The sequence below is a fragment of the Fistularia commersonii genome, chromosome 10 (genome assembly GCF_037954325.1).
Source record: "Fistularia commersonii isolate RoL2024-O1a breed Wild chromosome 10, RoL_Fcom_v1.0, whole genome shotgun sequence".
NCBI lineage: Eukaryota > Metazoa > Chordata > Actinopteri > Syngnathiformes > Fistulariidae > Fistularia > Fistularia commersonii.
The window spans coordinates 2985121-3010186 of record NC_141293.1 but is presented as its reverse complement, the minus strand read 5'-3'; the positions used below and the strand labels follow the sequence as shown (position 1 = coordinate 3010186).

Genomic DNA, 25066 nt, shown 5'->3' with positions numbered 1-25066 from the left:
GGTAGGAAGGAGGTAGGAAGTACCTTGGACTAACCGGAATGTCGGAAGGCGATGGCTTCTGCTAGAGGTAGCGTGCGCTACCTAGTATTGCTAGCTAGTTAGAGACGGTTGACGATGATCCGAGTAGCATAGCAAGGAATTGGGTACTCTGTGAGGCCTGCCTCTCGCTAGTTAGCATCACGGAGTATTATTTGAAGTAAATAAGAGCTGTAGTACTTGTACTACGCGGAAAACTTCAAGCTCGGCCGAGTTGCTAAATGAGCGTTTTATGCTAAGCTAACACACGCGTATATGTACACCAAAAGAGAGGGCTTTACTGCATTTGCGGGGACACAAACGCCACAGCTCGGGCTCCCTAGCTTAGCACCAGCTGCTGACGGCTCTCCCCGTCAGACCTCCGTCCACATCCTCCCTTCCTCTTCCGCCGCTCCCCCTCCCTCCTTCCCTCCTTCCCCTCGCCGCTCAGAGGAATGTCCGAGGAAGGAGATCTCATGCGAGGGTTTGTCTTGGCGCCCGGCGTTTCCGCAGACCTCGGGCCGGGCGGGCGGGCGGGCGGGCGGGCGGGAGGAACGCCGCTTGAGTCACACAAACGCCGTTTTGGCCGTACGCTAGTTATCTATGGACTAGCATGTGTGTTGATACACCATTAGCACAAGTACAAGACAAAGAAATAACAGCAGCTCTGGATACTGGAGGGAAGGTTCACACACACACACACACACACTCACACAATAATACACACATGGAAACTCATGTACAGACTCACAAATTCACATTCACACACACACACAAAAGCGCATACACATGCAGACACAAAAACGGCCACACACATAAATGCATGTATACTTATGAATGGATGCGCGCACGCACACACACTTATGCAAATTCGTTGCAAATATAACCACTAACACACATGCAAACGGACTCACATGCACACACACACACACACACACACATGGCTGCATGCACACACACAAACGCATGGAGACAAACACACTCATGAATGGATGCACACACACATGCATGCAAACTCATATTTGTAAACACAACCACACACACGCACAAACTCACGTACAGACTCACATGCAAACACACACATACACATGCATGGAGAGTCACACACACGTGAGCACGCGCACGCACACATGTATGCAAACTCATGCGCAAGCACAACCACACACACACGCAAACTCACGTACAGACTAACATGCACACACACATGCAGGCACGCACACACGCAAATGCATGCAGACAAACATTCATGAGTATATGCGCACGCACACACACACACACACACACACACACACACACACACACACACATACGCATGCACAAAAACGCACACACGCACACACACATGCATGAAGACAAACATACTCAGGAATGGATGCGCGTGTACACACATGCACGCAAACTCACATGTGTAAACACAACCACACACACATGCGCAAACTCACGTACAGACTCACATGCACAAACACATACACACGCACGTAAACTCACATGCACACACACACACGCATGCATGCATGCACAAAACACATATGCACACGCACACACGAACCTATGGAGACAAACTCATGAATAGATGAGTGTGTGCACACATGCATGCACGCAATTGCACACACACACACACACACACACACACACAAAAGCGCACACACAAGCAAGCACACAAACGAGCACACACACAAATGCACGTAGACAAAGGTACTCATGTAGACACACACACACACACACACACACATATGTACATCCAGACACACTGGGCGTTGACACACAGATCGTAGAGACAGGTACACACGAATGCAAACAGGTACACAAACACACACACATACATGTACATACACACACAAAAACGGACACACACACACACACATTTATTTCTTAAAAGCACAGACACACAAATTGTTACAATCACATGCAAAAATACGGCCATATAGACATAGACACACACACACACACACACACATAGAGGCATGCTACTATTTACAAACCCATGGGACATTTGCATGCACACACACACACACACACACACACACACACACACATATGTGCATATACATCCAGACACACTGGGCATTGACACAGAGATCCTAGAGACAGGTACACACACACACACGGATGCAAACAGGTACACAAAACACACGCATACATGTACACACAAACACAGACACAAACACACATTTTTTTCTTAAAAGCACAGACACACAAATAGTTACAATCACACGTAAAAATACGGCCATATAGACATAGGCACACACACACACACACACACACACACACACACACACACACAAGCACACACACACACATAGAGGCATGCATACAATTACTTACAAACCCATAGGACATTTGCATGCACACACACACACACACACATACGCACATGTTCCAGACACACTGGGCATTGACACACAGTTCGTAGAGACAGGTACACACACACGGATGCACACAGGTACACAAAACACACACACATACATGAACATACACACACACGGACACACACACACACACACACACAATTATTTCTTAAAAGCACAGACACACAAATAGTTTCAATCACACGCAAAAATACAGACATATACAGACACACACACACACACACATACAGGCGTGCATACAATTACTTACAAACCCATAGGACATTTGCATGCACACACACACACACACACACACACATGAATGAAATATCTCATGGCTTCACACGTGTTCCTCCAGATGCCCCAGGTGCAGAACAAGAGCTCCCCGGGGATCGACCTGAACTTCTGGGGTCAGGTTCTGAAGGCGCTGTCGGAGAAGATCCGAGTGGTAAGTTCTCTGAAACCCCTCCCGCCCCCTTCCTGCCTCCGGGGGGGTATTTTTAGCCCCTGGCAGGAAACCCCGCTTTTCCAAGAACGGCGTGCCGAGTGACGGGCCGGACAGCGCGGGGGAGGGGGCGCGGTCATGTGACCCCTGCGGCTACGCGTTAGCGACCCGGCCCGCTAAAGTGCGACGTTTTTCCGAGGCCTTTACTGAGATGTTATTGTCCCGTTTGACCAGACGTAGTTTGTATAAAATCGTAGAAAAGCGAGGTGGTGCTAACAGGGCTAACAGACAAGTTAGCTTAGCACAGGGGTCGGCAACCTTTAACACCCAAAGAGCCATTTGGACCCGGTTTCCTCGGAAAATAAAACACCGGGAGCCGCAATTACTTTTTGACGTCTAAAATAAAGGTACCGCTGTATATATTGCTTTTTATTACTTTTACACTTTGTATAAACAAGTGTGTAGTGTGTTGCTTCTGAAATTCACAAAGTATTACGGAGAAAATTAAATTTTATTTATGTAATGAACTCATTTTGAGCTTTGGCCTTTCAGAGCGTGTAGCGGAGCCTTGACCTGAATTTTAAAAATAAATCGGGAAAAAAAATCACTGTGTCAGTAAACAATAAAAAATAAATATTTGCAAAATATCTTCATAAATATTTATTTTACCCGGTTTATGGGACTTCTGCTCCTGAACTTCTGTGCACAGCATCTGCAAATCGGGACTTTACCGGCTTCCGCGAGTGTGACGTTATTTTGAGCGGCAAAAAATAATAGATATAATTTTATTTAATATTTCAAGATCACAATAATCTTCCAACTTAGAACTAAAAGTTAAAAAAAGGCTCCACTCGCTGCCCAAAGGACCTTTTGTCTGCTTGTGAAAGAAATCTGTAGGCCCGGCGTTTGGCTTTAGCATCCCTTTTAAAACTAGCAGCAGCCGTGAGCTCTTTCAGCAAATTAGCTTGGCTAATTAGCACCCGAAGAAACACGTAGAGAACAGCCGCGACTCCTTCGGGAGTCGTGTGCGTCCACAAGTCTTACTCACTTCTTCTCTTCTTGTCTCTTGGAAAGCTGTGTAGCTTAGCATCGGTCCCTTTGATTCCCTCATACTGAAAATTGGACCCAAAAGCAGCTCAATGCAGCGTTATTAGCGTACCGAGCCAGTTAACGCTAGCAGAAAGCCCGAGTTAAAAATGAACAACGTCCGTTTGTCGTCAAGCTAGCAAGCATTGCTAGCATGCGTTGCTACTAAAACAACAGCGACCCCCCCTGGATTATGCTGTATAGATTAGATATCTGATTTTTTTAAAGAAATAACAATTATAGGTGCTTCTTTAATAACACATTCCAGGATGGGACAAACAGTAAGCTAGTGGTTAGCGGCCTGCTAGCAGTTTGTTTGTCAACCATAATTTTGCTCCTTGCGACTCGTCCAGGAAGTAGTCTGATCCCAAACCGGGTTACCGCAGTTTAGCTTTTTGAACGGAACGCACCGAATTTCGAGACGTGGGGCTTCAGGCGATCCAATCAGTGCCTCCGCTTTCTTCTCTTGGTTAGCATGATGGCAAAACGGGTCTGCACCCCTTGTTAGCTTAGCACAGAGGTAACCCCGACAGAGGACACGACTTTGCTGTTGTGTCCTTCCAAAGGACCTTCCGGTTGCGATGTCACGCTAGTAAAACGTTAGCTCTTGTGTGTGTGTGTGTGTGTGTGTGTGTGTGTGTGTGTGTGTGTGTGTGTGTGTGTGTGTGTGTGAGGCGGTGTTGGATTAGGAAGGAAAATCTTGAAACACTGAGATAAGGACCTTCACTTTGGTCCCAAGAAGGAACCCAAATACACTCATTGTAGACGTGCACACACACACATTTGGACGGAGGTGTGTGTTTCGGCACGTTCACTGCTCCTACAGGTGTGTGTGTGTGTGTGTGTGTGTGTGTCGGGGGGGATGACATTCCCGAGTGATGACACATCCTGGAGGCGGGCCCTACATATCGCCGTGGTGACAGAATGGCGAGCCAAGTGCTCCCGTTCCCCACATCTCCTTCCTCTTGGCGTCCAAGTGTGTGTGTGTGTGTGTGTGTGTTTGTGTGTGTGTGTGTGTGTGTGTGTGTGTTCCACGTTCGCACGTTTCACCGAGGGAGGGGCGGGGGATTGAAAAGCAGTGACTCATTTGCCATTTGACCTCCTGACCGTCCGATCATCTGAGTTCGTCCGTGCCTCAAACGCACCCGCCCCCCCGACAGGAAGTGATGCGCGCCACGGCGAGGATGCTATTTTGGCCGCATCAATGGAAGGATATTTGGTTGTGGCGGCGATGTTTGTTCCCCCGGCGGTCATTGTTGTCTGCGCCGCTGTTTGCGTTACGGAGCGTCTCTGTCTCGGCCAATCAGAAGAGCCGTTGGATCAAGGGTGTGGAGCTTCAAAGACCGCTCACTCTGCGTCCTGATGAATCTCCGCGGCTTCTTTTCAGGTCCTCCTGCCAAAGTTCTCTCCAGGTTCTCCTTCCTGGGTACTCTTTATGTTCTCCTGTTTGGGTACCCTCTGTGGTCTCTTTCTGGGTGCTCTCCATGTTCTGGTACCTGGGTTCTTGGTCCAGTTACTCCATGGAGTCTCCATGTTCTGCCGCCCAAGTTCTTGAAATGTTCTCCTGCTGAAGTCCACTCCAGGTTCTTCTGCCCGGGTACTCTTCATGTTGTCCTGCTTGGGTACCCTCCTGTCTGAGTTCTCTCCATGCTCTCTTGAAAGCGGTTCTCAAAGTTATCCAGCTGAAGTTCTCCAAATGTTCTCCCAGTGAAGTTCTTCAAATGTTCTCCTAGTGAAGTACTCCCCAGGTTCTTCTTCCTGGGTACTCTTCATGTTGTCCTGTTTGGATACCCTCAATGCTCTCCTGTCTGGGTACTCTCAATGTTCTGTTGCCTGAGTTCTCCCTGAGTAGTCTCCACCATGGTTAGATTCTCTATGGAGTCTCCATGTTCTCCTGCCCAAGTTCTCCGAATGTTCTCCCGCTGAAGTTCCCTCCAGGTTCTCCAGGTTGTCCTGCTTGGGTACCCCCCTGTCCGAGTTCTCTCCATGTTCTCTTGAAAGGGGTTCTCCCTGAGTGGAGTCTCCATGTGGTCCTGCCTGGGTTCTCTCCAGGTTCTCCACTCCACCCAGACACGTCTCGCGTTGGAGCAGAAGCTGAGAACCTGTTCTGGTGTGCTCTGTGTCTCCAGCTGCTGGAGCGCGAGGGTTCCCAGGAGCTCCTGAAGGCGGCCTCCTCGCTGTTCCAGGCCGGAGGTCCGCCCTCCTTCTCCCAGCTGCTCTCCTCGGTCTCCGCCCTGTTCTGCGGCTACCCGGAGGGGTCGGGATCCAGGGTCCTGTCCTTCAACTGGTACGAGGACAACAACTACAAGGTCTTCCTCGGGGTCAACGGCACCAAGAGCCGCAGCTACGTCTACGACGACAGCACCAGTAAGGACACATCTTCAGGTCCCGCGTGGTTTGAACCTTCTCAGGTCCAAGGTCACCTTACCCATGGGAACTTTGGAAGAGTCGCTCACTCACCGTCGTGGTAGATAATCTTGTAAGCCAAAGTATCCAGGATTAAAAGGAGCTCATCTTTCATCTCCAACTACATCCCACTAAGAAAGATTTTTTAAAGAATTCTTTGATCTCATTATTTGATCTCCAACAACATCCCACTTCCAAAGAGTCTTTCATCTCCAACTACATCCTACTAAGAATGATTCTATAATTCATTCTTTGATCTCCAACATCACTCTTCAAACAATTATTTGATCTCCAATAACATCCCATTTCAAAACTGTCTTTCATCTCCATCTAAATTCCACTTCAAACATCTATTTGATATCCAATTACATCCCCCTTCAAAAGATGATTTAATCTCCAACTACATCCCACTAAGACAGATTCTACTATTTATTCTTTGATTTCAACTACATCCCACTTCAATGACTGATCTCCAACAACATCCCACTTCAAACAATCATTTGAGCCCCAACTGCATCCCACTTCAAAAGAGTCTTTCATCTCCAACTAAATTCCACTTCAAACATCTATCTGATCCCCAACTACATCCCACTTCAAGAGTCTTTCATCTCCAACTAAATTCCACTTCAAACATCTATCTGATCTCCAACTACATCCCACTTCAAAAGATTCTTTCATCTCCAAATACATCCCACTAAGACAGATTCTTCTATTATTTATTCTTTGATCTCAACTACATCCCACTTCAAACAATGACAGCTCTCCAACAACGTCACACTTCAAACAATTATTTGAGCTCCAACTACATCCCACTTAAAAAGAGTCTTTCATCTCCAACTTAATTCCACTTCAAACATCTATTTGATCTCGAACTACATCCCATTTCAAAAGATTCTTTCATCTCCAACTACATCCCACTAAGACATATTCTACTGTTACTTATTCTTTGATCTCAACTACATCCAACTTCAATCAATGATTTGATCTCCAACAACATCACACTTCAAACAATTATTTGATCTCCAATAACATCTCAATTCAAAAGAGTCTTTCACCTCCAACTCCATCCCACTAAGAACAATTCTATAATTTATTCTTTGATCTCCAACTACAACACACTTGAAAAGATTGTCTGATCTCCAAATACCCCCCACTATACTTTTATCTCCATCCACACCTCAATTCTTTCATCTCGGACTAAATCCAACTTCAAATGATTCTGTGATTGATTCTTTGATCTGCCACTACATCCAATTAGTAAAGTAAAATATTTATTAAAACAAAACCAATGATCAGTTCATCATAAAGAATAATTTCAAATAGAACTGTCACGAATGAATGTCTAGAATGAATTAAAATTAAATAGAAGAAAATGTAATCATATGTTCAAAATACTATTAAATAAAATAATCTAACTTGAGATGGAATTATCAATTGGAAATAAAAAAAAATAAAAAAAAAAGACAAAATGTTTGAAACAAAATACATGATTAGCTGTGAATGTGCAAATTAGTGGGCGACGCATAAAAACAAAGAAAACTAGATTTAAAAAAAATCCCAACAAGGAATTTCAAAAAAGGCACCCGACGACTTGCCGTAATCTTTGGGATTATTTCTTTTGTTCCTCTTTTCTCTCCCGTCCGTCCCGTCTGGTCCAGCTCCTTTCTGCAACTCCCTGATGGAGACCCTGGAGTCCAACCCCATCACCAAGATGGTGTGGAGCTCCGTCAAGCCTCTGCTGATGGGAAAGATCCTCTACACCCCCGACTCCCCCGCCACTCGCAGGATACTGCGCAGCGTGAGCCCAGATTATTATTCCCTCAGCTGTCATTTTTACACCTTTTAATCCGATCAGAGGGGCGGCTTTAAAACAACTTTTCACACTGAAGTGGAAGATTAGCAACTTCGTACCGTCTGAACTGGGGAGGAGTGACAAATGTCATTTATTACAGTGGAATAATAGGGATTACATTGGAATAAAATTTATTACAGTGGACTGACAGGGATTACATCGGAATAAAAGTATTTTTACAGTGGAATAACAGGGATTGGATTGAAATAATTTTTTACAATGGAATGACAGGGATTATATTGGAATAAAATTTATTACAGTGGAATAACAGGGATTACATTGGAATAAAATTTAGTACAGTGGAATAACAGGGATTGCATTGGAATAAAACATTATTACAATGGAATAACAGGGATTACATTGGAATAAAACTATTATTACAATGGAATAACAGGGATTACGTTAAATAAAATTTATTAGAGTGGAATAACAGTATTACATCGGAGTAAAAGTATTTTTACAGTGGAATAACAGGGATTACATTGGAATAAAACTAGTATTACAATGGAATAACAGGGATTACAATGTAATGAAATTTATTACAGTGGAATAACAGTATTACATCGGAATAAAAGTATTTTTACAGTGGAAGAACAGGGATTATATTGGAATAAACTACTATTACACTGGAATAACAGGGATTTCAGTGGAATAAAAGTTATTACATTGTAATAACAGGGATTACATTGGAATAAAACTATTATTACAGCGGACACACAGGGATTGCATTGGAATAAAATTTATTGCAGTGGAATAACAGGGATTACATTGAAAGCAGGTATTGCAACGTTGGAGGAATAAGTTACTTGTTAATAATAATATAATATTTTCAATTGAAGTGGTAGCTCTTTGGGAATAAAGTCAATTTATTGGAATAAAGTGTCAATTTCTGCAAATATAAAGGACATGAAGAGATTAAATGAAGTCATTTTAAATCAAATCCAACATTGCAATCAAACGCCACTCACTGTGATTGACACCCATGTCTGTGTGTATGTGTGTGTGCGCGTGTGTGTGTGTGTGTGTGTGTGTGTGTGTGTGTGTGTGTGCGTGTGTGAAGGCCAACACCACCTTTGAGGAGCTGGAGAGGCTGCTGAACATGGCGAGGGCGTGGGAGGAGGTTGGACCCCAACTCTGGTCGTTCCTCCACGACAGCGTGCAGATGAACATGATCAGGGTAGGTCCTACAAGCCCCGCCCACCCGCCACTCTCGACCAATCGGACGCCGTCTCCGTGAATAATCTCAGAATATTAGAATATTGTGATAAAGTTCTTCATCTTCTGTAATGCAATTACAAAAAAACAAAAATGTCATGCATTCTGGATTCATTATCAACTGTAATATTGCAAGCCTTTTATTATTTTAATATTAATGATTATGGCTTACATCTTAAGAAAACTCAAAAATCCTATCTCAAAATATTAGAATATCATGAAAAAGTCATTTGTTTTTTTAATTACATTACCGAAGATTAAGAACTTTATCACAATATTCTAATTTTCTGAGACGGTCCCGTAATCCGGGCTCCGACCAGGTTTACGTTTATCTCTCCACTAGGGGGCGCCGGTGAGAGCAACTCCCAATTTTTACATGTTTTGGTCAGATTATTTTTAATCTATAGATTAAAAATGGGTTTTTCTTTTCAAGCGGGGATTATATCATGTTTTTTTTTCTTAATTTAAGTGTGTGTGTGTGTGTGTCTGAACGTCACATGGCAACCCATAAAATGATAACATCCATGTAAAAAAATGGACGTAACGCCATCACACGTTTACGTTTGGGATTAAGATTATTCAATTATTTTCTCCACGTTCTTCTGTAACCTCCTCCCCGTTTGCAGGACACCTTGAGAAACCCCACGGTGATGGATTTCTTGGACAGCCGTCTGGCGGACACAGAGCTCACCACCATGCACATCCTCAACTTCCTGCGCCGCGACGGCGGCGGCGGCGAGGACCAGAGGGGGGCTGGCATGCCCGCTTTCGATTGGCGGGACGTGTTCGACGCCGCCGACCAGATCCTTCGCACGCTCAACCAGTACGGACGGGTAAGAGGTGTAAGACGAGTCGCTTTGAGGTATTGAAATCGGATTGTCTTCCGTAATGACATTGCTGTTACACTATTACACTGCTATTACACTGCTATTACACTGTTATTACACTGTTATTACATTCTGTGTGAACACATGAATTTTGCAAATGAGTGGATTTATAATTTGAGAGAATATCGTATCTGCTCCCCACCCCTTCGGGGCCTCGTGATGAAAGGGTCGCGGAGGGTCGTGAACCTCCGTCTGGGCTCAATGTTGTTTCAACGCCTCGACCGGCTTTCCGCCCCCCAACTTGTCCGCGGAATAAAAGAGGGCAAATCGCTATCCATCCATCTTCACCCCCCAGAAGATGGAGAGAGAAGAGGGAGCCTCTATCTGTGCAGGCATCTCAATCTCCCCTTTGTCCCAGGAGATCCTTCCAGGCCCCCGCCAACAATTTAGCCATTTAGCCGATTAGACATAGCTGTCAAGCTAGCGTAGCATAAACCTGGCCCCCCCATCCTGAATGAATGGGAGGTGCTTTTCTCGCGGTTCTTATTGTACACTCAGGTGAATGGAGACATTAGACACACTGGTGTGTGTGTGTACTTGTGTGTGTGTGTGTGTGTTGGGAATTTCACACCCTAATTGCATATGTTCCATAAGATGTGTGTAAAGGACCGGAGCTTGCATTATGAGCTTGTGCGGTAGCGGCGCCGTGCACGCAGGCGCAAACAAGCTCGCAATCGTTTTCCTTTTTCCTGTGAGTTGCTGAATTTAAAAAAAAAAAACTCAGCGTCCGGATGAATACAGGCATAATAAATGCGTAATAAGCGTGTAATAACATGTAATAAGCGTGTAATAAACGTGCAATAGCGGTGTGGGATCTCCCGGAGGTGAAATGTGGGAATCAATGCTTAAACGCCCGGACGTTACCATAACAACCCTCCCGCCCTCCCGATGTAGTGCATCGACCTGGACAAGTTCGTGGCCTACAACGACGAAGCCCAGATGATCCACCAGGCCCTGCACCTGCTGGAGGACAACAAGTACTGGGCCGGCGTCGTGTTCCTGGACATGTACCCCTGGACCGCCAGCGTCCCGCCGCACGTCCAGTACAAGATCCGCATGGACATCGACGCTGTGGAGCGGACCAACAAGATCAAGGACAGGTGAAGACTAAACTGTCCGTCATAGGATGACGAAGGAATGAAGGAATATCTAATGTCTGTATCTTCACATGTATGCTCAGTATATATAGTTTATATACATGAAGATACAGAATGGAAAATAACATGTACAGTATTAGGTGGTATTAACACTGGCAGTGTCAACTGGCTAGAAGCGTTAGCGCAGTCAACCGTCCTTAGCTGCGTTAGCGCAGAGTCTACCGTTGCAGTGTTAGCGCATAGTCAGCGCAGTGTCAACCGTCACGAGCAACATTAGCGCAGAGTCAGTGCACAGTCAACCCTCGCTAGCAGCGTTAACACAGAGTCAACCGTTGCTAGCAGCGTTAGCGTAGAGCCTACCGTCACAAGCAGCGTTGGCCCAGAGTCTGCGCAGAGTCAACAATCGCTAGCAGCGTCAGTGCAGAGTCAACCATTGCTAGCAGTGTTCGCACAAAGTCAACCATTGCTAGCAGTGTTAGCGCATGGTCAATCATCGTTAGCTGCGTAAGCGCAGAGTCAGTGCAGAGTCAACCGTCGCTAGCAGCGTCGGCGCACAGTCAACGCTCGTTGGCTGCATTAGCGCAGAGTCAACCATCGTTAGCGCAGTCAACCGTCGTCAGCAGTGTTAGCGCAGAGTCAGTGCAGAGTCAACCGTTACTAGCAGCGTTAGCGCAGGGTCAACCATCGTTAGCGCAGAGTCAACCGTCGCTAGTAGTGTTAGCGCAGAGTCAGTGCAGAGTCAACCGTTGCTAGCAGCGTCGGCGCAGAGTCAACCACCGTTAGCTGCGTTAGCACAGAGTCAACCATCGTTAGCGCAGAGTCAACCGTCGCTAGTAGTGTTAGCGCAGAGTCAGTGCAGAGTCAACCGTTGCTAGCAGCCTCGGCGCAGAGTCAACCACCGTTAGCTGCGTTAGCGCAGAGTCAAGCATCGTAAGTGCAGAGTCAACCATCGCTAGTAGTGTTAGCGCAGAGTCAGTGCAGAGTCAACCGTTGCTAGCAGCGTTAGCGCATGGTCAACCATCGTTAGCGCAGAGTCAACCATTGCTAGCAGCGTCGGCGCAGAGTCAACCACCGTTAGCTGCGTTAGCGCAGAGTCAAGCATCGTTAGTGCAGAGTCAACCGTCGCTAGTAGTGTTAGCGCAGAGTCAGTGCAGAGTCAACCGTTGCTAGCAGCGTTAGCGCATGGTCAACCATCGTTAGCGCAGAGTCAACCGTCGCTAGTAGTGTTAGCGCAGAGTCAATGCAGAGTCAACCGTTGCTAGCAGCGTCGGTGCAGAGTCAACCACCGTTAGCGCAGAGTCAACCACTGTTCAGCTGCGTTAGCGCAGAGTCAAGCATCGTTAGCGCAGAGTCAGTGCAGAGTCAACCGTTGCTCGCAGCGTTAGCGCATGGTCAACCATCGTTAGCGCAGAGTCAACCATTGCTAGCAGCGTCGGCGCAGAGTCAACCACCGTTAGCTGCGTTAGCGCAGAGTCAAGCATCGTTAGCGCAGAGTCAACCGTCGCTAGTAGTGTTAGCGCAGAGTCAGTGCAGAGTCAACCGTTGCTAGCAGCGTTAGCGCATGGTCAACCATCATTAGCGCAGAGTCAACCATCGCTAGCAGCGTTAGCGAAGAGTCAACCGTCACCCGGCGCTTCCTGCGTTCCTTCTCAGATACTGGGACCCCGGCCCTCGCGCCGACCCCATGGAGGACCAGAGGTACATCTGGGGAGGCTTCTCCTACCTGCAGGACATGATCGACCACGGCGTCGTCAAACTCCACACGGGCAACGACCGCCCGCCGGGCGTCTACGTGCAGCAGATGCCGTACCCGTGTTACGTGGACGACCTGTGAGTCGGACGGCCGCCGAAACCCCTCGGCGTGGAAGGGGTCGCCCGAGGTCACGCGTTCCTCTTCCCTTCCCCCCCGCCAGCTTCATGATCACGCTGAACCGCTGCTTCCCGATGTTCATGGTCCTGGCGTGGATCTACTCGGTGTCCATGACGGTGAAGAGCATCGTGCTGGAGAAGGAGCTCCGCCTCAAGGAGACGCTCAAAGCCATGGGCGTCGGGAACGGCGTCCTCTGGTGCACCTGGTTCGTCGACAGCCTCGGCGCCATGACGGCGAGCACCGCCCTGCTCACCGCCATCATCATGGTGAGGGCGACGCGGAGGCGGACGGCGTCGGCGCCCTCCGGCGGACCATCTGACGACCTCGTTTCTGCAGGGCGGACGCGTGCTGAACTACAGCGACCCCGTGCTGGTGTTCTTCTTCCTGATGGTCTTCACCGTGGCGACCATCATGCAGTGCTTCCTCCTCAGCGTCTTCTTCAGCAAGGCCAACCTGGCGGCGGCGTGCAGCGGCGTGCTCTTCTTCACGCTCTACATGCCCCACGTCCTCTGCTTCGCCTGGCAGGACCGCATCAGCCACCGCATGAAGATGGCAGCCGTACGCTCGAGAACGTCTAGGCCCGTGCACGTGTGTGTGTGTGTGTGTGTGTGTGTGTGTGTGTGTGTCCATTCAAAAACAATGTGATTGATGTAAGCCTTGTGAGGCAATAAGTGCATGGTAGAGTCTATATGTGTGTGTGTGTTTGTGTATTTATGCATGTGTGTGTGTGTTTGCACTCATGTATGTGTGTGCGTTTAGGCAAAAGTGTGTGTGTGTTTGTCCCCATCCAAAGGTTGAGAGGTGATTGTGCAGCAATACAAAATGTGTGTGTGTGTCTGTGTCTGTGTGTTTATGCAAGTGTGTATGTGCAGATAAGCAAGAGTGTGTTTGTGTGTGTGTGTGTGTGTGTGTGTTTGTGTGTGTGTCTGTGTGTGTGTGATTACAGTATCCATTCAAAAAACAATGTGATTGATGTATGCATTTTGGGGCAATAAGTGAATGATAGATTCTGTGTGTGTATGTGTGTGTGTGTGTGTGTGTGTGTGTGTGTGTGTGTGTGTGTGTGCGCGCGCGCGTTTGCACTCATGTGTGTGCGCGTGCGTTTGCACTCATGTGTGTGTGTGTGCGTTTGCACTCATGTATGTGTGTGCATTTAAGCAAGAGTGTGTGTGTGTGTATGTATGTAATGTCCACACCCAAAGGATGAGAGGTGATTGTGCAGCAATACAAAATGTGTGTGCATGTATGTCTGTGTGTTTATGCAAATGTGTATGTGCATATTAGCAAGAGTGTGTGTGTGTGTGTGTGTTTGCACTCATGTATGTGTGTGCATTTAAGCAAGAATTTGTGTGTGTTTGTGTGTGTGTGTGTAGTGTCTCCACCCAAAGGATGAGAGGTGATCGGTGATTGTGCAGCAATACAAAATTTGTGTGTGTATGTCTGTGTTTATGCACGTGTGTGTGTTTTCGCACTCATGATGTGTGTGCATATAAGCAAGAGTGTGTGTGTGTGTGTGTGTGTGTGTGTGTGTTGTGTCCCCACCCAAAGGATGAGAGGTGATTGTGCAGCAATACAAAATGTGTGTATGTGTGTATGTCTGTGTTTATGCATATGTGTGTGTGTGTGTTTGCGCTCATGAATGTGTGTGCATATAAGCAAGAGTGTGTGTGTGTGTGTGTGTGTGTGTGTGTGTGTGTGTGTGTGTGTGTGTGTGTGCGTGCGTGCGTGCAGTGTGGGGTATCTATATACACAGGTTTAGAGGTGATTGGTGATAGGATTGTGCAGTCACATGTTCATACATAGTTGTGTGTGTGTGAGGGATGTATGAACACACATATGCACACACACATGCAAACACACTTGTTTAAAACTCCTGGTCCTGACAGTGACAGCGTTGTCATAAAGTCAGTTCAGCTAGCGTGTCTTAGCATGTAATAGCTCTGTAATAACTGTGTAATAACAGTGTAATAAGGTGTGTGTGTGTGATGGAAGGATGTAGCAGAATTCAGGTTCCTCTGCGGTTCCTCCCCAGAGCCTGCTGTCCCCGGTGGCCTTCGGCTTCGGCACCGAGTACCTGTCCCGCTACGAGGAGCAGGGCCTGGGTCTCCAGTGGGACAACATCAGGACCAGCCCGCTGGAGAAGGACTCCTACTCCTTCCTGCTGTCCGTGCTCATGATGGCGGCGGACGCGGCGCTCTACGGCCTCCTGGCCTGGTATCTGGACAACGTCTTCCCAGGTGTCTGCCTCCTTCGCGCTCCGGTTATTCGTTTTCATTAAAAAATGGAGACGTGGCGAGTGACGGCCGTTTCTCTCCGCAGGCCAGTACGGCATCGGACGGCCGTTCTACTTCCCCTTGCAGCCGTCGTTCTGGTTCCCGCCGCCGTCCGCCACCTCCGACGCTCCAGGTGAGAGCCCGGGGTCAACAAAAGGTCAAAATAATCTTTATTATGGGATGGAAGGCGGGGGGCAGAAAACTGTGACGGTAAACGGAATCAACAGCTTCGCATGACATATGCATTCATATGTATCCACATATATTTTTACTTTTCATTTTATTTTTTCCCTTTTTTTTTCTTTGCTTGTTATGCCAATTATTGGCATAAAATAATTCATAATAATTGATCATTTAAGTACATTATTTTTCTCATCCAGTTTTGGGGATGCCAATTTTTTTAAATTTATTTTCAGTTTTTTTTTTTTCGCGTTGTAGTTCACACCGTAGCCACTAGGGGAAGAGTCCGCGCATCCTTTCCGTCCAAATCGGTCGCAAATAAGATCCGAAACGCGGTTCGCCGTCTTTCTCGGCCCCGCCAGGCCCGGACCCCGGGGACCCGGCGGAGAAGGAGGACCAGGAACGTGGGGGCACGCCGGAGACCCTCACCTGCAACGGTTCGGGCAGCAGGAAGACCTGCAAACACCAGAGCAAGAGGGAACGTCTGGAACGCGAGAGGGAGTGGCTGCGACGCCAGACGGAAAGCCCGGATCGGGAGGCGCCGGCCCCGGATCCCGGGACGGAAGGTCAGGCTCCGTTCCGTACACTTTGTGCATTTTTAAGCGTCAGCGCTGCTCGACGGGGACCCCTAGTGGTCAGGAGTGGAAGTGCGCCCAGGAAGTGAAGGGTGCTACTAGTACACTTTATTATAATAATAATAATAATAATAATGTATATAATCTTGTTTTTCACTTGTTTGTGTTGCCTGTCTTGGCATTCGGTGTGTCTTCCAACAAATCACATATTTATGTATAAGAATAAGAACAACTTTATTTATCCTGAAGGAAATTGTTGTGCCAGAGTTTCAAGTAAAACATAACAATAATAGATAATAGTAGGAAGGAGGGAGAATAAGAAATACAAATAAGGTCAAAGTTAAGGCTATAGAGTGTTATAAGGTCTTAAATTATACAGGACTGTCTCAGAAAATTAGAATACTGTAACGAAATTAAAAAAACAAAAATTACTTTTTCATGATATTCTAATATTGTGAGATAGGATTTTTGCGTTTTCTTAAGATGTAAACCCTAATCAGCAATATTACAATAATAAAAGGCTTGCAGTATTTCAGTTGATTTGTAATGAATCCAGAATGTATGACATTTTTATTACAGCATTACAGAAGGTAAAGAACTTTATCACAATATTCTAATTTTCTGAGACAGTCCTGTACATATCCATAAGACATGAATCCAGAAATGAGTTCATATGTTGTTTTTTTTTTTGTTTTTTTTTTGTTGTTTTTTTTGTATCTTAAATGATTTTTTTTAACAGAAAACAAATTCATCTAATTCCGAAAAAAAAACAACTCACAAAATAAGGATATTAATACAGAAAAAAACCTTGAAAAAGAAGGATGATAATAACATAAGGGATATCAAAAAGACAAATCATAGTTCTTGTAAAGTTGTAGTGTTTCAAAGCAAATTATCAAAAATAAATTCACCCACAGTTGGTTTGGAAGAACATTGTTTTAAATCACGATGTATAGAACGCTCTCCAGGCATCTCTTTCTCCTTCACCCACATCAGAATCTGTTTTTCCGGTAACGTTGCCCTTGGTCCATCTTCTACCTGGACCGACTGGCCGAGGGAGGCCGTAAGCGACAAGAAAATTGAGATTTTCTCACTCTCGTATTCATATCGTGACATTTTTTTTCGTATTCCAAGGATAAAATTTGCCCGATTTGCACTTCGTATCTAAAAAACGTTGTATATAAAGTGATTGGTATGTTAAGGGTCCACTGTGTATGTATGTACACTGCTCCAAAAAAATAGTCACTCCTTGTTTATCCTAATATATCCTTTATTAAACCCTGAGGGGAAATTGTTTCTCTGCAAAGAACCCATCATGGATGAACCGTGAGCAGTTGCCTTCCAGGGGAGCAGTTGGGGAATCGGTGTCTTGCTCAACAACTCTTTGGCACACTAGGAGGATACCGTATAGCCTTACGGTAGCCTAGCCTAAAACTTAACCTACCGATGGTGAAAAGTTACAAGTTAGCCTAGCCTAAAGTTGACAGTACAGTTGTTGTTATTGCTATGGATCTTTTATTAAATCGTTATCTTCCAATTCAAACAGGAATACCTTTTCCTTCCTTATACCTGCACTGGACTCACTTTTAGCCTCATTGTTTGGACTTCACTACCTTCCTCATGTTGCTTTCGGATCTGAAGCTTCCTTTCTAAATCAATCGCTCTGCTTTGCTAGAGGAACTAGTTTTCTGACCTCTTCAGGGGATAAAAAGTATCGAAAGTACCGTAGAAAAATTGGAGGTAACTAATGTACACTATGGTAATGGTGACTGAAGGAGAGAAGATGAAGTAGCCTAAGCCCAACTTTAAGAATTAATTTCACAGACGTTTGATTGACTTGGAGTAACATTGGCATCCATCATGAGGGATTTAGCATTTCTCCACTGACTATTATGGGATTGCGAGTTGGGGGGGGGGGGGGTCGCCGGGTGTAGCCCCGCCCCCTCGCCGCCACAGACGCCAGCGCCACGTCGGCTTGCCAAAGAGGGCCGCCGAATCCGCCTCCTAATCGGCTTTGTGGACAAAGTCTATCAAAGTAGCAGGATCACGGGCAGAGAACTTCTTCTCCACGCTGACCGACCACGACTCAGCGCCGCGTCGCCCTGGCAACCAGCGGGCGGTGACATTCTTAAATGTAGCCCATCAACGAACCCGCGCCGAACGGCTTAAACATTTATCATTTTAATTTAATCCACATTTTAATTACATTTTTTTTTTTTGGGGTGTTAAAACTGACATGAATTATTCTAATTACTCATTTATTTTAGGATTTGTTTAAAGCTTTAATTTGGGGAAAAAAAAGATGATCTGCTAATTAGAGGGGAACTGGTAGAAAAGGAATGATATTTGGTAATTACAATGTAATTACATATTACCTGGTAATTATGTCTAGTAATTACCATGTAATGACATGTTACAGGTTATGATACCGAGTAATTACAATCTAATTACATGTTATTAGTATTATAATGTAATTATGTGTAACCTGGCAATGATATCTTGTAATTACCATTTTATGATGTTAGGTAATTACCATGTAACGACATATTACCAGCTAATAATATGGGGTCATCTGTGTTCCCCCTCGCTCCCCTCTCCAGGCCAGGTGTTCTTCGAGGCCGACCCGGGAGGCCTGGTGCTGGGGGTCCAGATCCAGGACATGGTCAAGGTGTTCCCCGGCAGCTCTCGCCCGGCAGTCAACTGCCTCAACATCAACTTCTACGAGGGCCAGATCACGTCCTTCCTGGGCCACAACGGGGCGGGGAAAACCACCACCATGTGAGCTGGGGTTCAATCCATGTTATGTGGTAGAAATGCTAATAGGAAGGAGCTAAAGTATGGACTACCGGAGAAGTTCATTGGAGTGGTCCAACTGGGTAGAGTTTGGAGTACATCAGGGATCAACCCTGGGCCACTTCTTGTTCGCTATGGGGACGAAGAGGCCATGGCCTACATGTTAGCAGATGCGATTACAATCTGTAGCCAGAGCTAGGAGCAGGTGGAGGAGCACCCGGAGAGGTGGGGGTATGCCCTGGAGAGAAGAGGACCGAAGGTTAGTTGTAGCGAGACAGAATACATGTGTGAATGACAAGATACCTTGGTGGAAGGGTGAGGGTACAGGAAGAGTTTATGGGCAGGAGCTTGACGACATCTGGAGTACCAGAGAAGTATGTCAGAGTGGTCCAAAGTATCTGAAGGTAGCACAGCAGTACGATGTGCAGTATTATTTACAGATGGGGTCCAGGTGGGAGTTTGGAGTACATCAGGGGTCAGCTCTTGGCGCCTTCTTTCTTGGTTGCATGCTTGCTATGGTGATGGACTGGCTGGCAGATGAGGTAGATCTCCGTGTCCTTCACGTTTGCAGATACATTGTAGTGTGTAGCCGAGGGTTGGAGCAGGTGGAGGAGCACCTGGAGATGTGGCGGTACGCCCCGGAGAGAAGAGGAACGAAGGTTAGTCTAAGCGAGGGCATGTGTGCAAATGAAAAGGAACTAGCGAGGATCCAAGGAGAGGAGATGAGGAAGAAACTGGAGTCAAAGTATGTCGGGTCAACTGGTCAGAGCAACGAGGAAAGAGCTGGAGAAACAAGTTCAGACAGGGTGGAGTGGATGGAGAAGAGTTTCTAACAGGTGAGCAGGAGCAAGACTGAAGGGAAAGGTCTCCACGATGGTGGTGAGACCAGTCCTTCTATATGACTTGGAGGTTGCAGCTCTGAACACAAGACAGAAGTGCTGGCAGGGATGACGTTGGCAAGATCTTTGAAAGTGACGAGGACAGACGGGATGAGAGAGGGGCAGCCCTGGGTAGATGTTTTGAACATGAGGTCCAAGAGGCCAGGTTGAGATGGTTTGGGCCCGTGAAGAGGAGAGAGTGAGTATGTTGGTGGACGTTGGAGATGGAGCTACCAGGCAGGAGGAAAAGGGGAACACCAAGGAGGTGATGAGGACAGGATGTGAGTTGAAGATGTAGTGGAGAGGACAAGCTGGAGATGAACGATCTGGTGTTGCTGTCAAGTTCTGCACAATTGAAGCGTCCGACTTGTCTCTGATGTTTGTCTTTTGTAAACCAGGAGGATCTGGAAGAAGATCCCCTTCCTGTTATGTATTGTTGACGAGCATCTCCGCACAGGTCCGTCCTGACCGGACTCTTCCCCCCAACGTCCGGTACGGCCTACGTTTACGGGAGGGACATCAGGACCGACGTGGACATCATCCGCACCTCCATGGGAATGTGTCCTCAATACAACATCCTCTTCAATCAGTAAGAGTGAAAAAAGACGCACATCTGCAAGAAGCTAATGAGGCAACTCACAAACAGGCATCTCCATAGTCCACCTTCACAATGTATCACTTAAGGTTCCCTCAGTGAAGGGTTTATAAATAATCTATCATCCACACACAGCATTCAACTTGTTGACTTCATCAGTGCCGATTAGCACGTGCTAATTTTACGATCCTTTTCGATGATTTTAGCACTCAGTAATGCTAAGTTACCCTTTGTCACCTTCCCGTCTCCAGCCTGACAGTGGAGGAGCACATCCTGTTCTACTCGCTGCTGAAGGGTCGGAGTCAAGCAGAGGCTGAGCGTGAGGTGGAGGAGATGTTGGAGGACCTGGCGCTCCCTCACAAGAGAGACGAGGAGGCCCAGAACCTCTCAGGTCACCGGTTCCTTCCCTGCGCCCTCACGATCTCGCTCCGAATCCACTGCTGACTCCCTCGCCGTTTCCCCTTCTACTGCAGGCGGGATGCAGAGGAAGCTCTCTGTCGCCATGGCGTTCGTCGGCGGGTCAAAAGTCGTCATCCTGGATGAGCCCACCTCAGGGGTCGACCCCTACTCCAGGAGATCCATTTGGGATCTCCTACTGAAATACCGAGCGGGTAAGAATCAACTCCTTTCCGCTTCTGCAGCAGGTCCGGTTCGGTAGCCCTGTTTCTGGGGGAGGGTTTGGGTCGACAAAGTACCAGAGGTATCTCGCTCACAGGTCGTACCGTGATCCTGTCCACGCACCACATGGACGAGGCCGACCTGCTGAGCGACCGCATAGCCATCATCTCCCAGGGACAGCTCCACTGCTGCGGTTCCCCGCTCTTCTTGAAGAACTGCTTCGGCGTGGGCTTCTATTTGACGCTGGTGCGCCGCCTGAAGGACCTAAGACGGAGAGAGGTGAGGTTGACCTTTGACCCCCTCCCCTTTTGCTCGTTCCTCACACCACCCACCATTCCGGACCTCACGCTCGTCCTCCAGAACGACTGCGACTGCGCCTCCGACTGCTCCTGTTCCTGCTCCATCTGCACACGACACAAGGACCAGTCGCAGAACCCTGTACACCATCTGGACAGAGTTCTGGAAGGTACGTCCTCGCTTCTTCTGTACTTTTTACAGTGGTATCTGTAGAATAGGAACGCTGTCATTTGACAAACTCTGGTTTACTTGTTGGGTCCAACCTTCTTGGTCACTTCCCAGATTAACTTTTAGTGACTTGTTTGGAAATGAAGCTCAGCTTGCCGGCGTTGTAGCTCTCTGGATCGGTTTTGGTCTCAAGGCTGCCGTTTGAGGGTCTCGGTTTTGGTTCGGGTCTTGTCTTGTTCTTGGACATGGTTTTGTCTACAATTTCGATTTGTCTACGATAGCAGCCGCAGAGTTGCGCATTCACGTGTTTGGTATCATTTTCCTCACGTCCTCAGGGGAGATCGACGCCATCACCGGCCTCATCCACCACCACGTCCCCGAAGCCAAGCTGATCGAGACCATCGGCCAGGAGCTGACCTACTTGCTTCCCAGCAAGGGCTTCAAGCATCGGGCCTACGCAAGCCTCTTCAGGGAACTGGAGGAGACGCTGGCCGACTTGGGCCTCAGCAGCTTCGGCATCTCTGATACGTCCCTGGAGGAGGTAGCGAAAACATCCAACGCAAATGTGTTCCCAATTCAGTCCCACATCGGGTTCACAGAGTCTCTCATCATCGCTTTTACATCACCGTATCTCCTATTTTCACTTGATCTTCTGTCTCCGTGCTCAGGGAGAAAAATCACAAGCACCCAATTTGAAAATTGGTGGAAGGTTAGCACTTCTGCCTCTCAGCCAGAAGGTCCCAGGTTGGATTCCCACAGGGTTCCTTCCTGTGTGGAGTCTCCATGTTCTCCCCCGTGTCTGCATGGGGTTCCTCCCACAGTCCAAACACTTGCAGAAGGTTCACCGACACCCAAAAATTTCCCAGTTGTGTGAATGAGTGGTGGTTCTTTGGATCCAGGTGGACCCCGCCTCCGGCCTCCAGCGGTGGACAATAGATAATAAACGAAGGAATAATCCCTACATTCGACGCTGGTGACGCACTTACGGCTCAAACCCTTCGAAACAGAACAGAAATGAAGAAGCGGTAGCGTCCAGTATGATTTCCTGCATCTTCTCTCCTTTTCAGGTATTTCTAAAGGTCACCGCCGACGGAGAGGCGATGAATAACGCCACGGCTCCTGGTAAATACCGCCGCCGGCGTGATCGATTCCAGGACCCGTTGCCCTCGATGTCAAATCACGTGATTCCTGTGACTACAAGTGTCCAGTAGAGGACAGTGTAGCCTACCTTCTTGTCTCCATGTCATGTGATCTTGACCTCCCAGTGTGTGTTTCTCACCAGTAGAAGAGTGGATGTTAAGGCAGAGAAAAACTGTCGGGGGCGCCGCTGGTCATGAAGGTCAGGTTTAAAACCCGAAACAAGCTCTCGCTCCCCCCCCCTCCCCCCCCCGAGGCCGATCGGCTGGACGTGGGTCGACCGGTTGTTCGGGCGCATCGACGCCGGCGCTCGTTTTTTGAGGATAAGACGTCGCGACGTGAGATGCCTCTTTTGGGGAAAAAAAAGAAAAACGGCATTTACGCAAATTTGGGGCTGAAGTCAGGGCGGCTCCAGCGACCCACGTCCAGAAGAAGTCCAGCTTCTACGCTACCGCGACTAAGAGCTCTGCTGCACTCTAGATCTGAAATTAGCTTAAATATGATATTGATGTAGAGAAATGCAATAATCCAGAGATGAGGCCACTTGTAAGCCCAGGCGTACGGCTGCTTCTCCCTTCTGCCTTCACTTTCTTCTCTCAGCCTCCTATTTTCTTTCTTAGCAAGTGCTCGTTTGTTGCAGAACCCAACGGCGAGGCGCAGAACAATGAAGCCGTCGCCTTGGACAACGCCGCCGGGAGGGGTTCGAGGCAGGTGAAAGGGTCGGCGCTTGTCCTGAAACAGTTTCACGCCTTGCTGGTGAAGAGGTTCTGTCACGCCATGCGGAGCCACAAGGACTTCTTGGCTCAGGTACGCCCTTGGGAGTTTTGCCGTCCTTTTCTTTAGCAATCTAAAATCAGAAGGTTCAACTCTTGAAGAAGTAGACAAGCTCAAACAAAGCCCAAATTACCTACACTTTAGCCATTCTGCTGTTCCCAGAGTCTCCAAAAGCAAAAGCGTAGCCGGAGCCTTCAGTTACCAAGCTCCTCTTCATGGAACCATCTTCCAATCTCCATCCGTGGGGGCAGACACCCTCTCTTTGGTTCAGAACAGGCTTTGACAAGGCTGAGAGTTAGTTGTGGGCGAGCTCCTAGTTATTCCTCCAGTATCTTCACCAATGCATAATGGTACCCTTGCATCTTCTCCGGAGTCCTTTGGGGTCCTTGAGTCCCCTCACATTTAGAAGGTTCTCAAGGATTGTGGCTTGGAGGCACCCGGGGCCAGGTGTCCGCCATTGTTATTTCCCTTCTTCTTCTTTTCTTTTGGGCTTTTCCCTTCAGGGGTCGCCACAGCGAATCAGCCTTGTCCATCTAACCCTATTCCCTGTATCCTCCTCTCTCACACCAACTACCTTCATGTCCTCTCTCCCTACGTCCATCAATCTTCTCTTTGGTCTTCCTCTAGACCAGCATCCGTCTACCAATATATCCACTATCCTTCCTCTGTCCATGACCCAACCATCTCAGTCTGCCTTCTCAAGCTGGACCTTCTCTCCAAAACATCTAACATGTGCCGTCCCTCTGATGGACTCATTCCTGTTCCTATCCATCCTGGTCACTCCCAAAGAGAACCTCAACATCTTCATCTCTGCGACCTCCAGCTCTGCCTCCTGTCTTTCTGTCATTTACCACCATTGCTATTTCCCTGATGAATATGAATGCTATCATTTTGGTGCTATTACCATGTAGCTTTCAGCACCACTGGTACAGTACCTGTCATTTCCAACTCTCATACCCCGTCTCTGTCGTACTCTTGCCTTCCATCTCTTTGTCCTTCTGTTTGTACCCCAACCGGTCGAGGCAAAAGGCCACCCATGATGAACTTCTGGATTGGTATGGGGCAGTTGTTTCAGGAGGGAAGGATGGGGCTGTCGTGGTGTAGACCCCTAAAAATACAAAGACTATTTGGCGATAAAGTATGGGATGCTGTCTCCATGGTAACAGGAAAAGCTGTGATGGCTCTTGTTGACCCGCAGATCGTCCTGCCGGCCAGCTTCGTCCTCATCGCTCTCATCTTCACAACCATCCTCCCTCCCTTCGGCGAGTACCCTAGTTTGACCCTGAGCCCCTGGATGTACGGACAGCAGTTCACCTTCGTCAGGTTGGGCCGCCGCCGCCAATGCGGTACCAAGTACGGCCGGTTCATCTGCGTGACTCCGTTGCTTTTCAATCCCGTTCAGCAACGAGCAGCCATCGGACCCGGGGATGAAGCGCCTCACCGACAGCGTGCTCAGCAGACCGGGCATGGGGACCCGCTGCATGGAGGGACAACCTCTCGGGTATGCTCGTACCACCGCGAGTAAAGTCACAGTAATCCACAAGTATTTCTTCTAGT

General features: G+C 47.6%; 1 protein-coding gene across 3 annotated transcripts in view; it reads left to right on the top strand.

Annotated features, from left to right (window-relative positions):
- The window catches only part of LOC147230103 (retinal-specific phospholipid-transporting ATPase ABCA4-like), a 36352-nt gene that overhangs the window by 4203 nt on the left and 7083 nt on the right, over window positions 1-25066 (top strand). Inside the window, exons 8-31 of one of the 3 annotated variants that reach the window (XM_086153257.1) lie at window positions 2722-2811; window positions 6024-6261; window positions 7959-8098; window positions 9213-9329; window positions 9994-10200; window positions 11149-11354; window positions 13005-13181; window positions 13265-13487; window positions 13558-13779; window positions 15254-15458; window positions 15541-15627; window positions 16037-16240; window positions 18850-19027; window positions 20378-20509; window positions 20767-20906; window positions 20989-21126; window positions 21231-21412; window positions 21494-21599; window positions 21934-22139; window positions 22666-22720; window positions 22884-22937; window positions 23376-23542; window positions 24708-24832; window positions 24912-25010. In XM_086153257.1, the coding sequence (XP_086009383.1) occupies window positions 2722-2811; window positions 6024-6261; window positions 7959-8098; window positions 9213-9329; window positions 9994-10200; window positions 11149-11354; window positions 13005-13181; window positions 13265-13487; window positions 13558-13779; window positions 15254-15458; window positions 15541-15627; window positions 16037-16240; window positions 18850-19027; window positions 20378-20509; window positions 20767-20906; window positions 20989-21126; window positions 21231-21412; window positions 21494-21599; window positions 21934-22139; window positions 22666-22720; window positions 22884-22937; window positions 23376-23542; window positions 24708-24832; window positions 24912-25010 (3698 nt within the window). Of the gene's footprint in view, window positions 1-2721; window positions 2812-6023; window positions 6262-7958; window positions 8099-9212; window positions 9330-9993; window positions 10201-11148; window positions 11355-13004; window positions 13182-13264; window positions 13488-13557; window positions 13780-15253; window positions 15459-15540; window positions 15628-16036; window positions 16241-18849; window positions 19028-20377; window positions 20510-20766; window positions 20907-20988; window positions 21127-21230; window positions 21413-21493; window positions 21600-21933; window positions 22140-22665; window positions 22721-22880; window positions 22938-23375; window positions 23543-24707; window positions 24833-24911; window positions 25011-25066 lie in introns of all 3 variants that reach the window. The other 2 variants (XM_086153255.1, XM_086153256.1) reach the window with 2 other exon arrangements.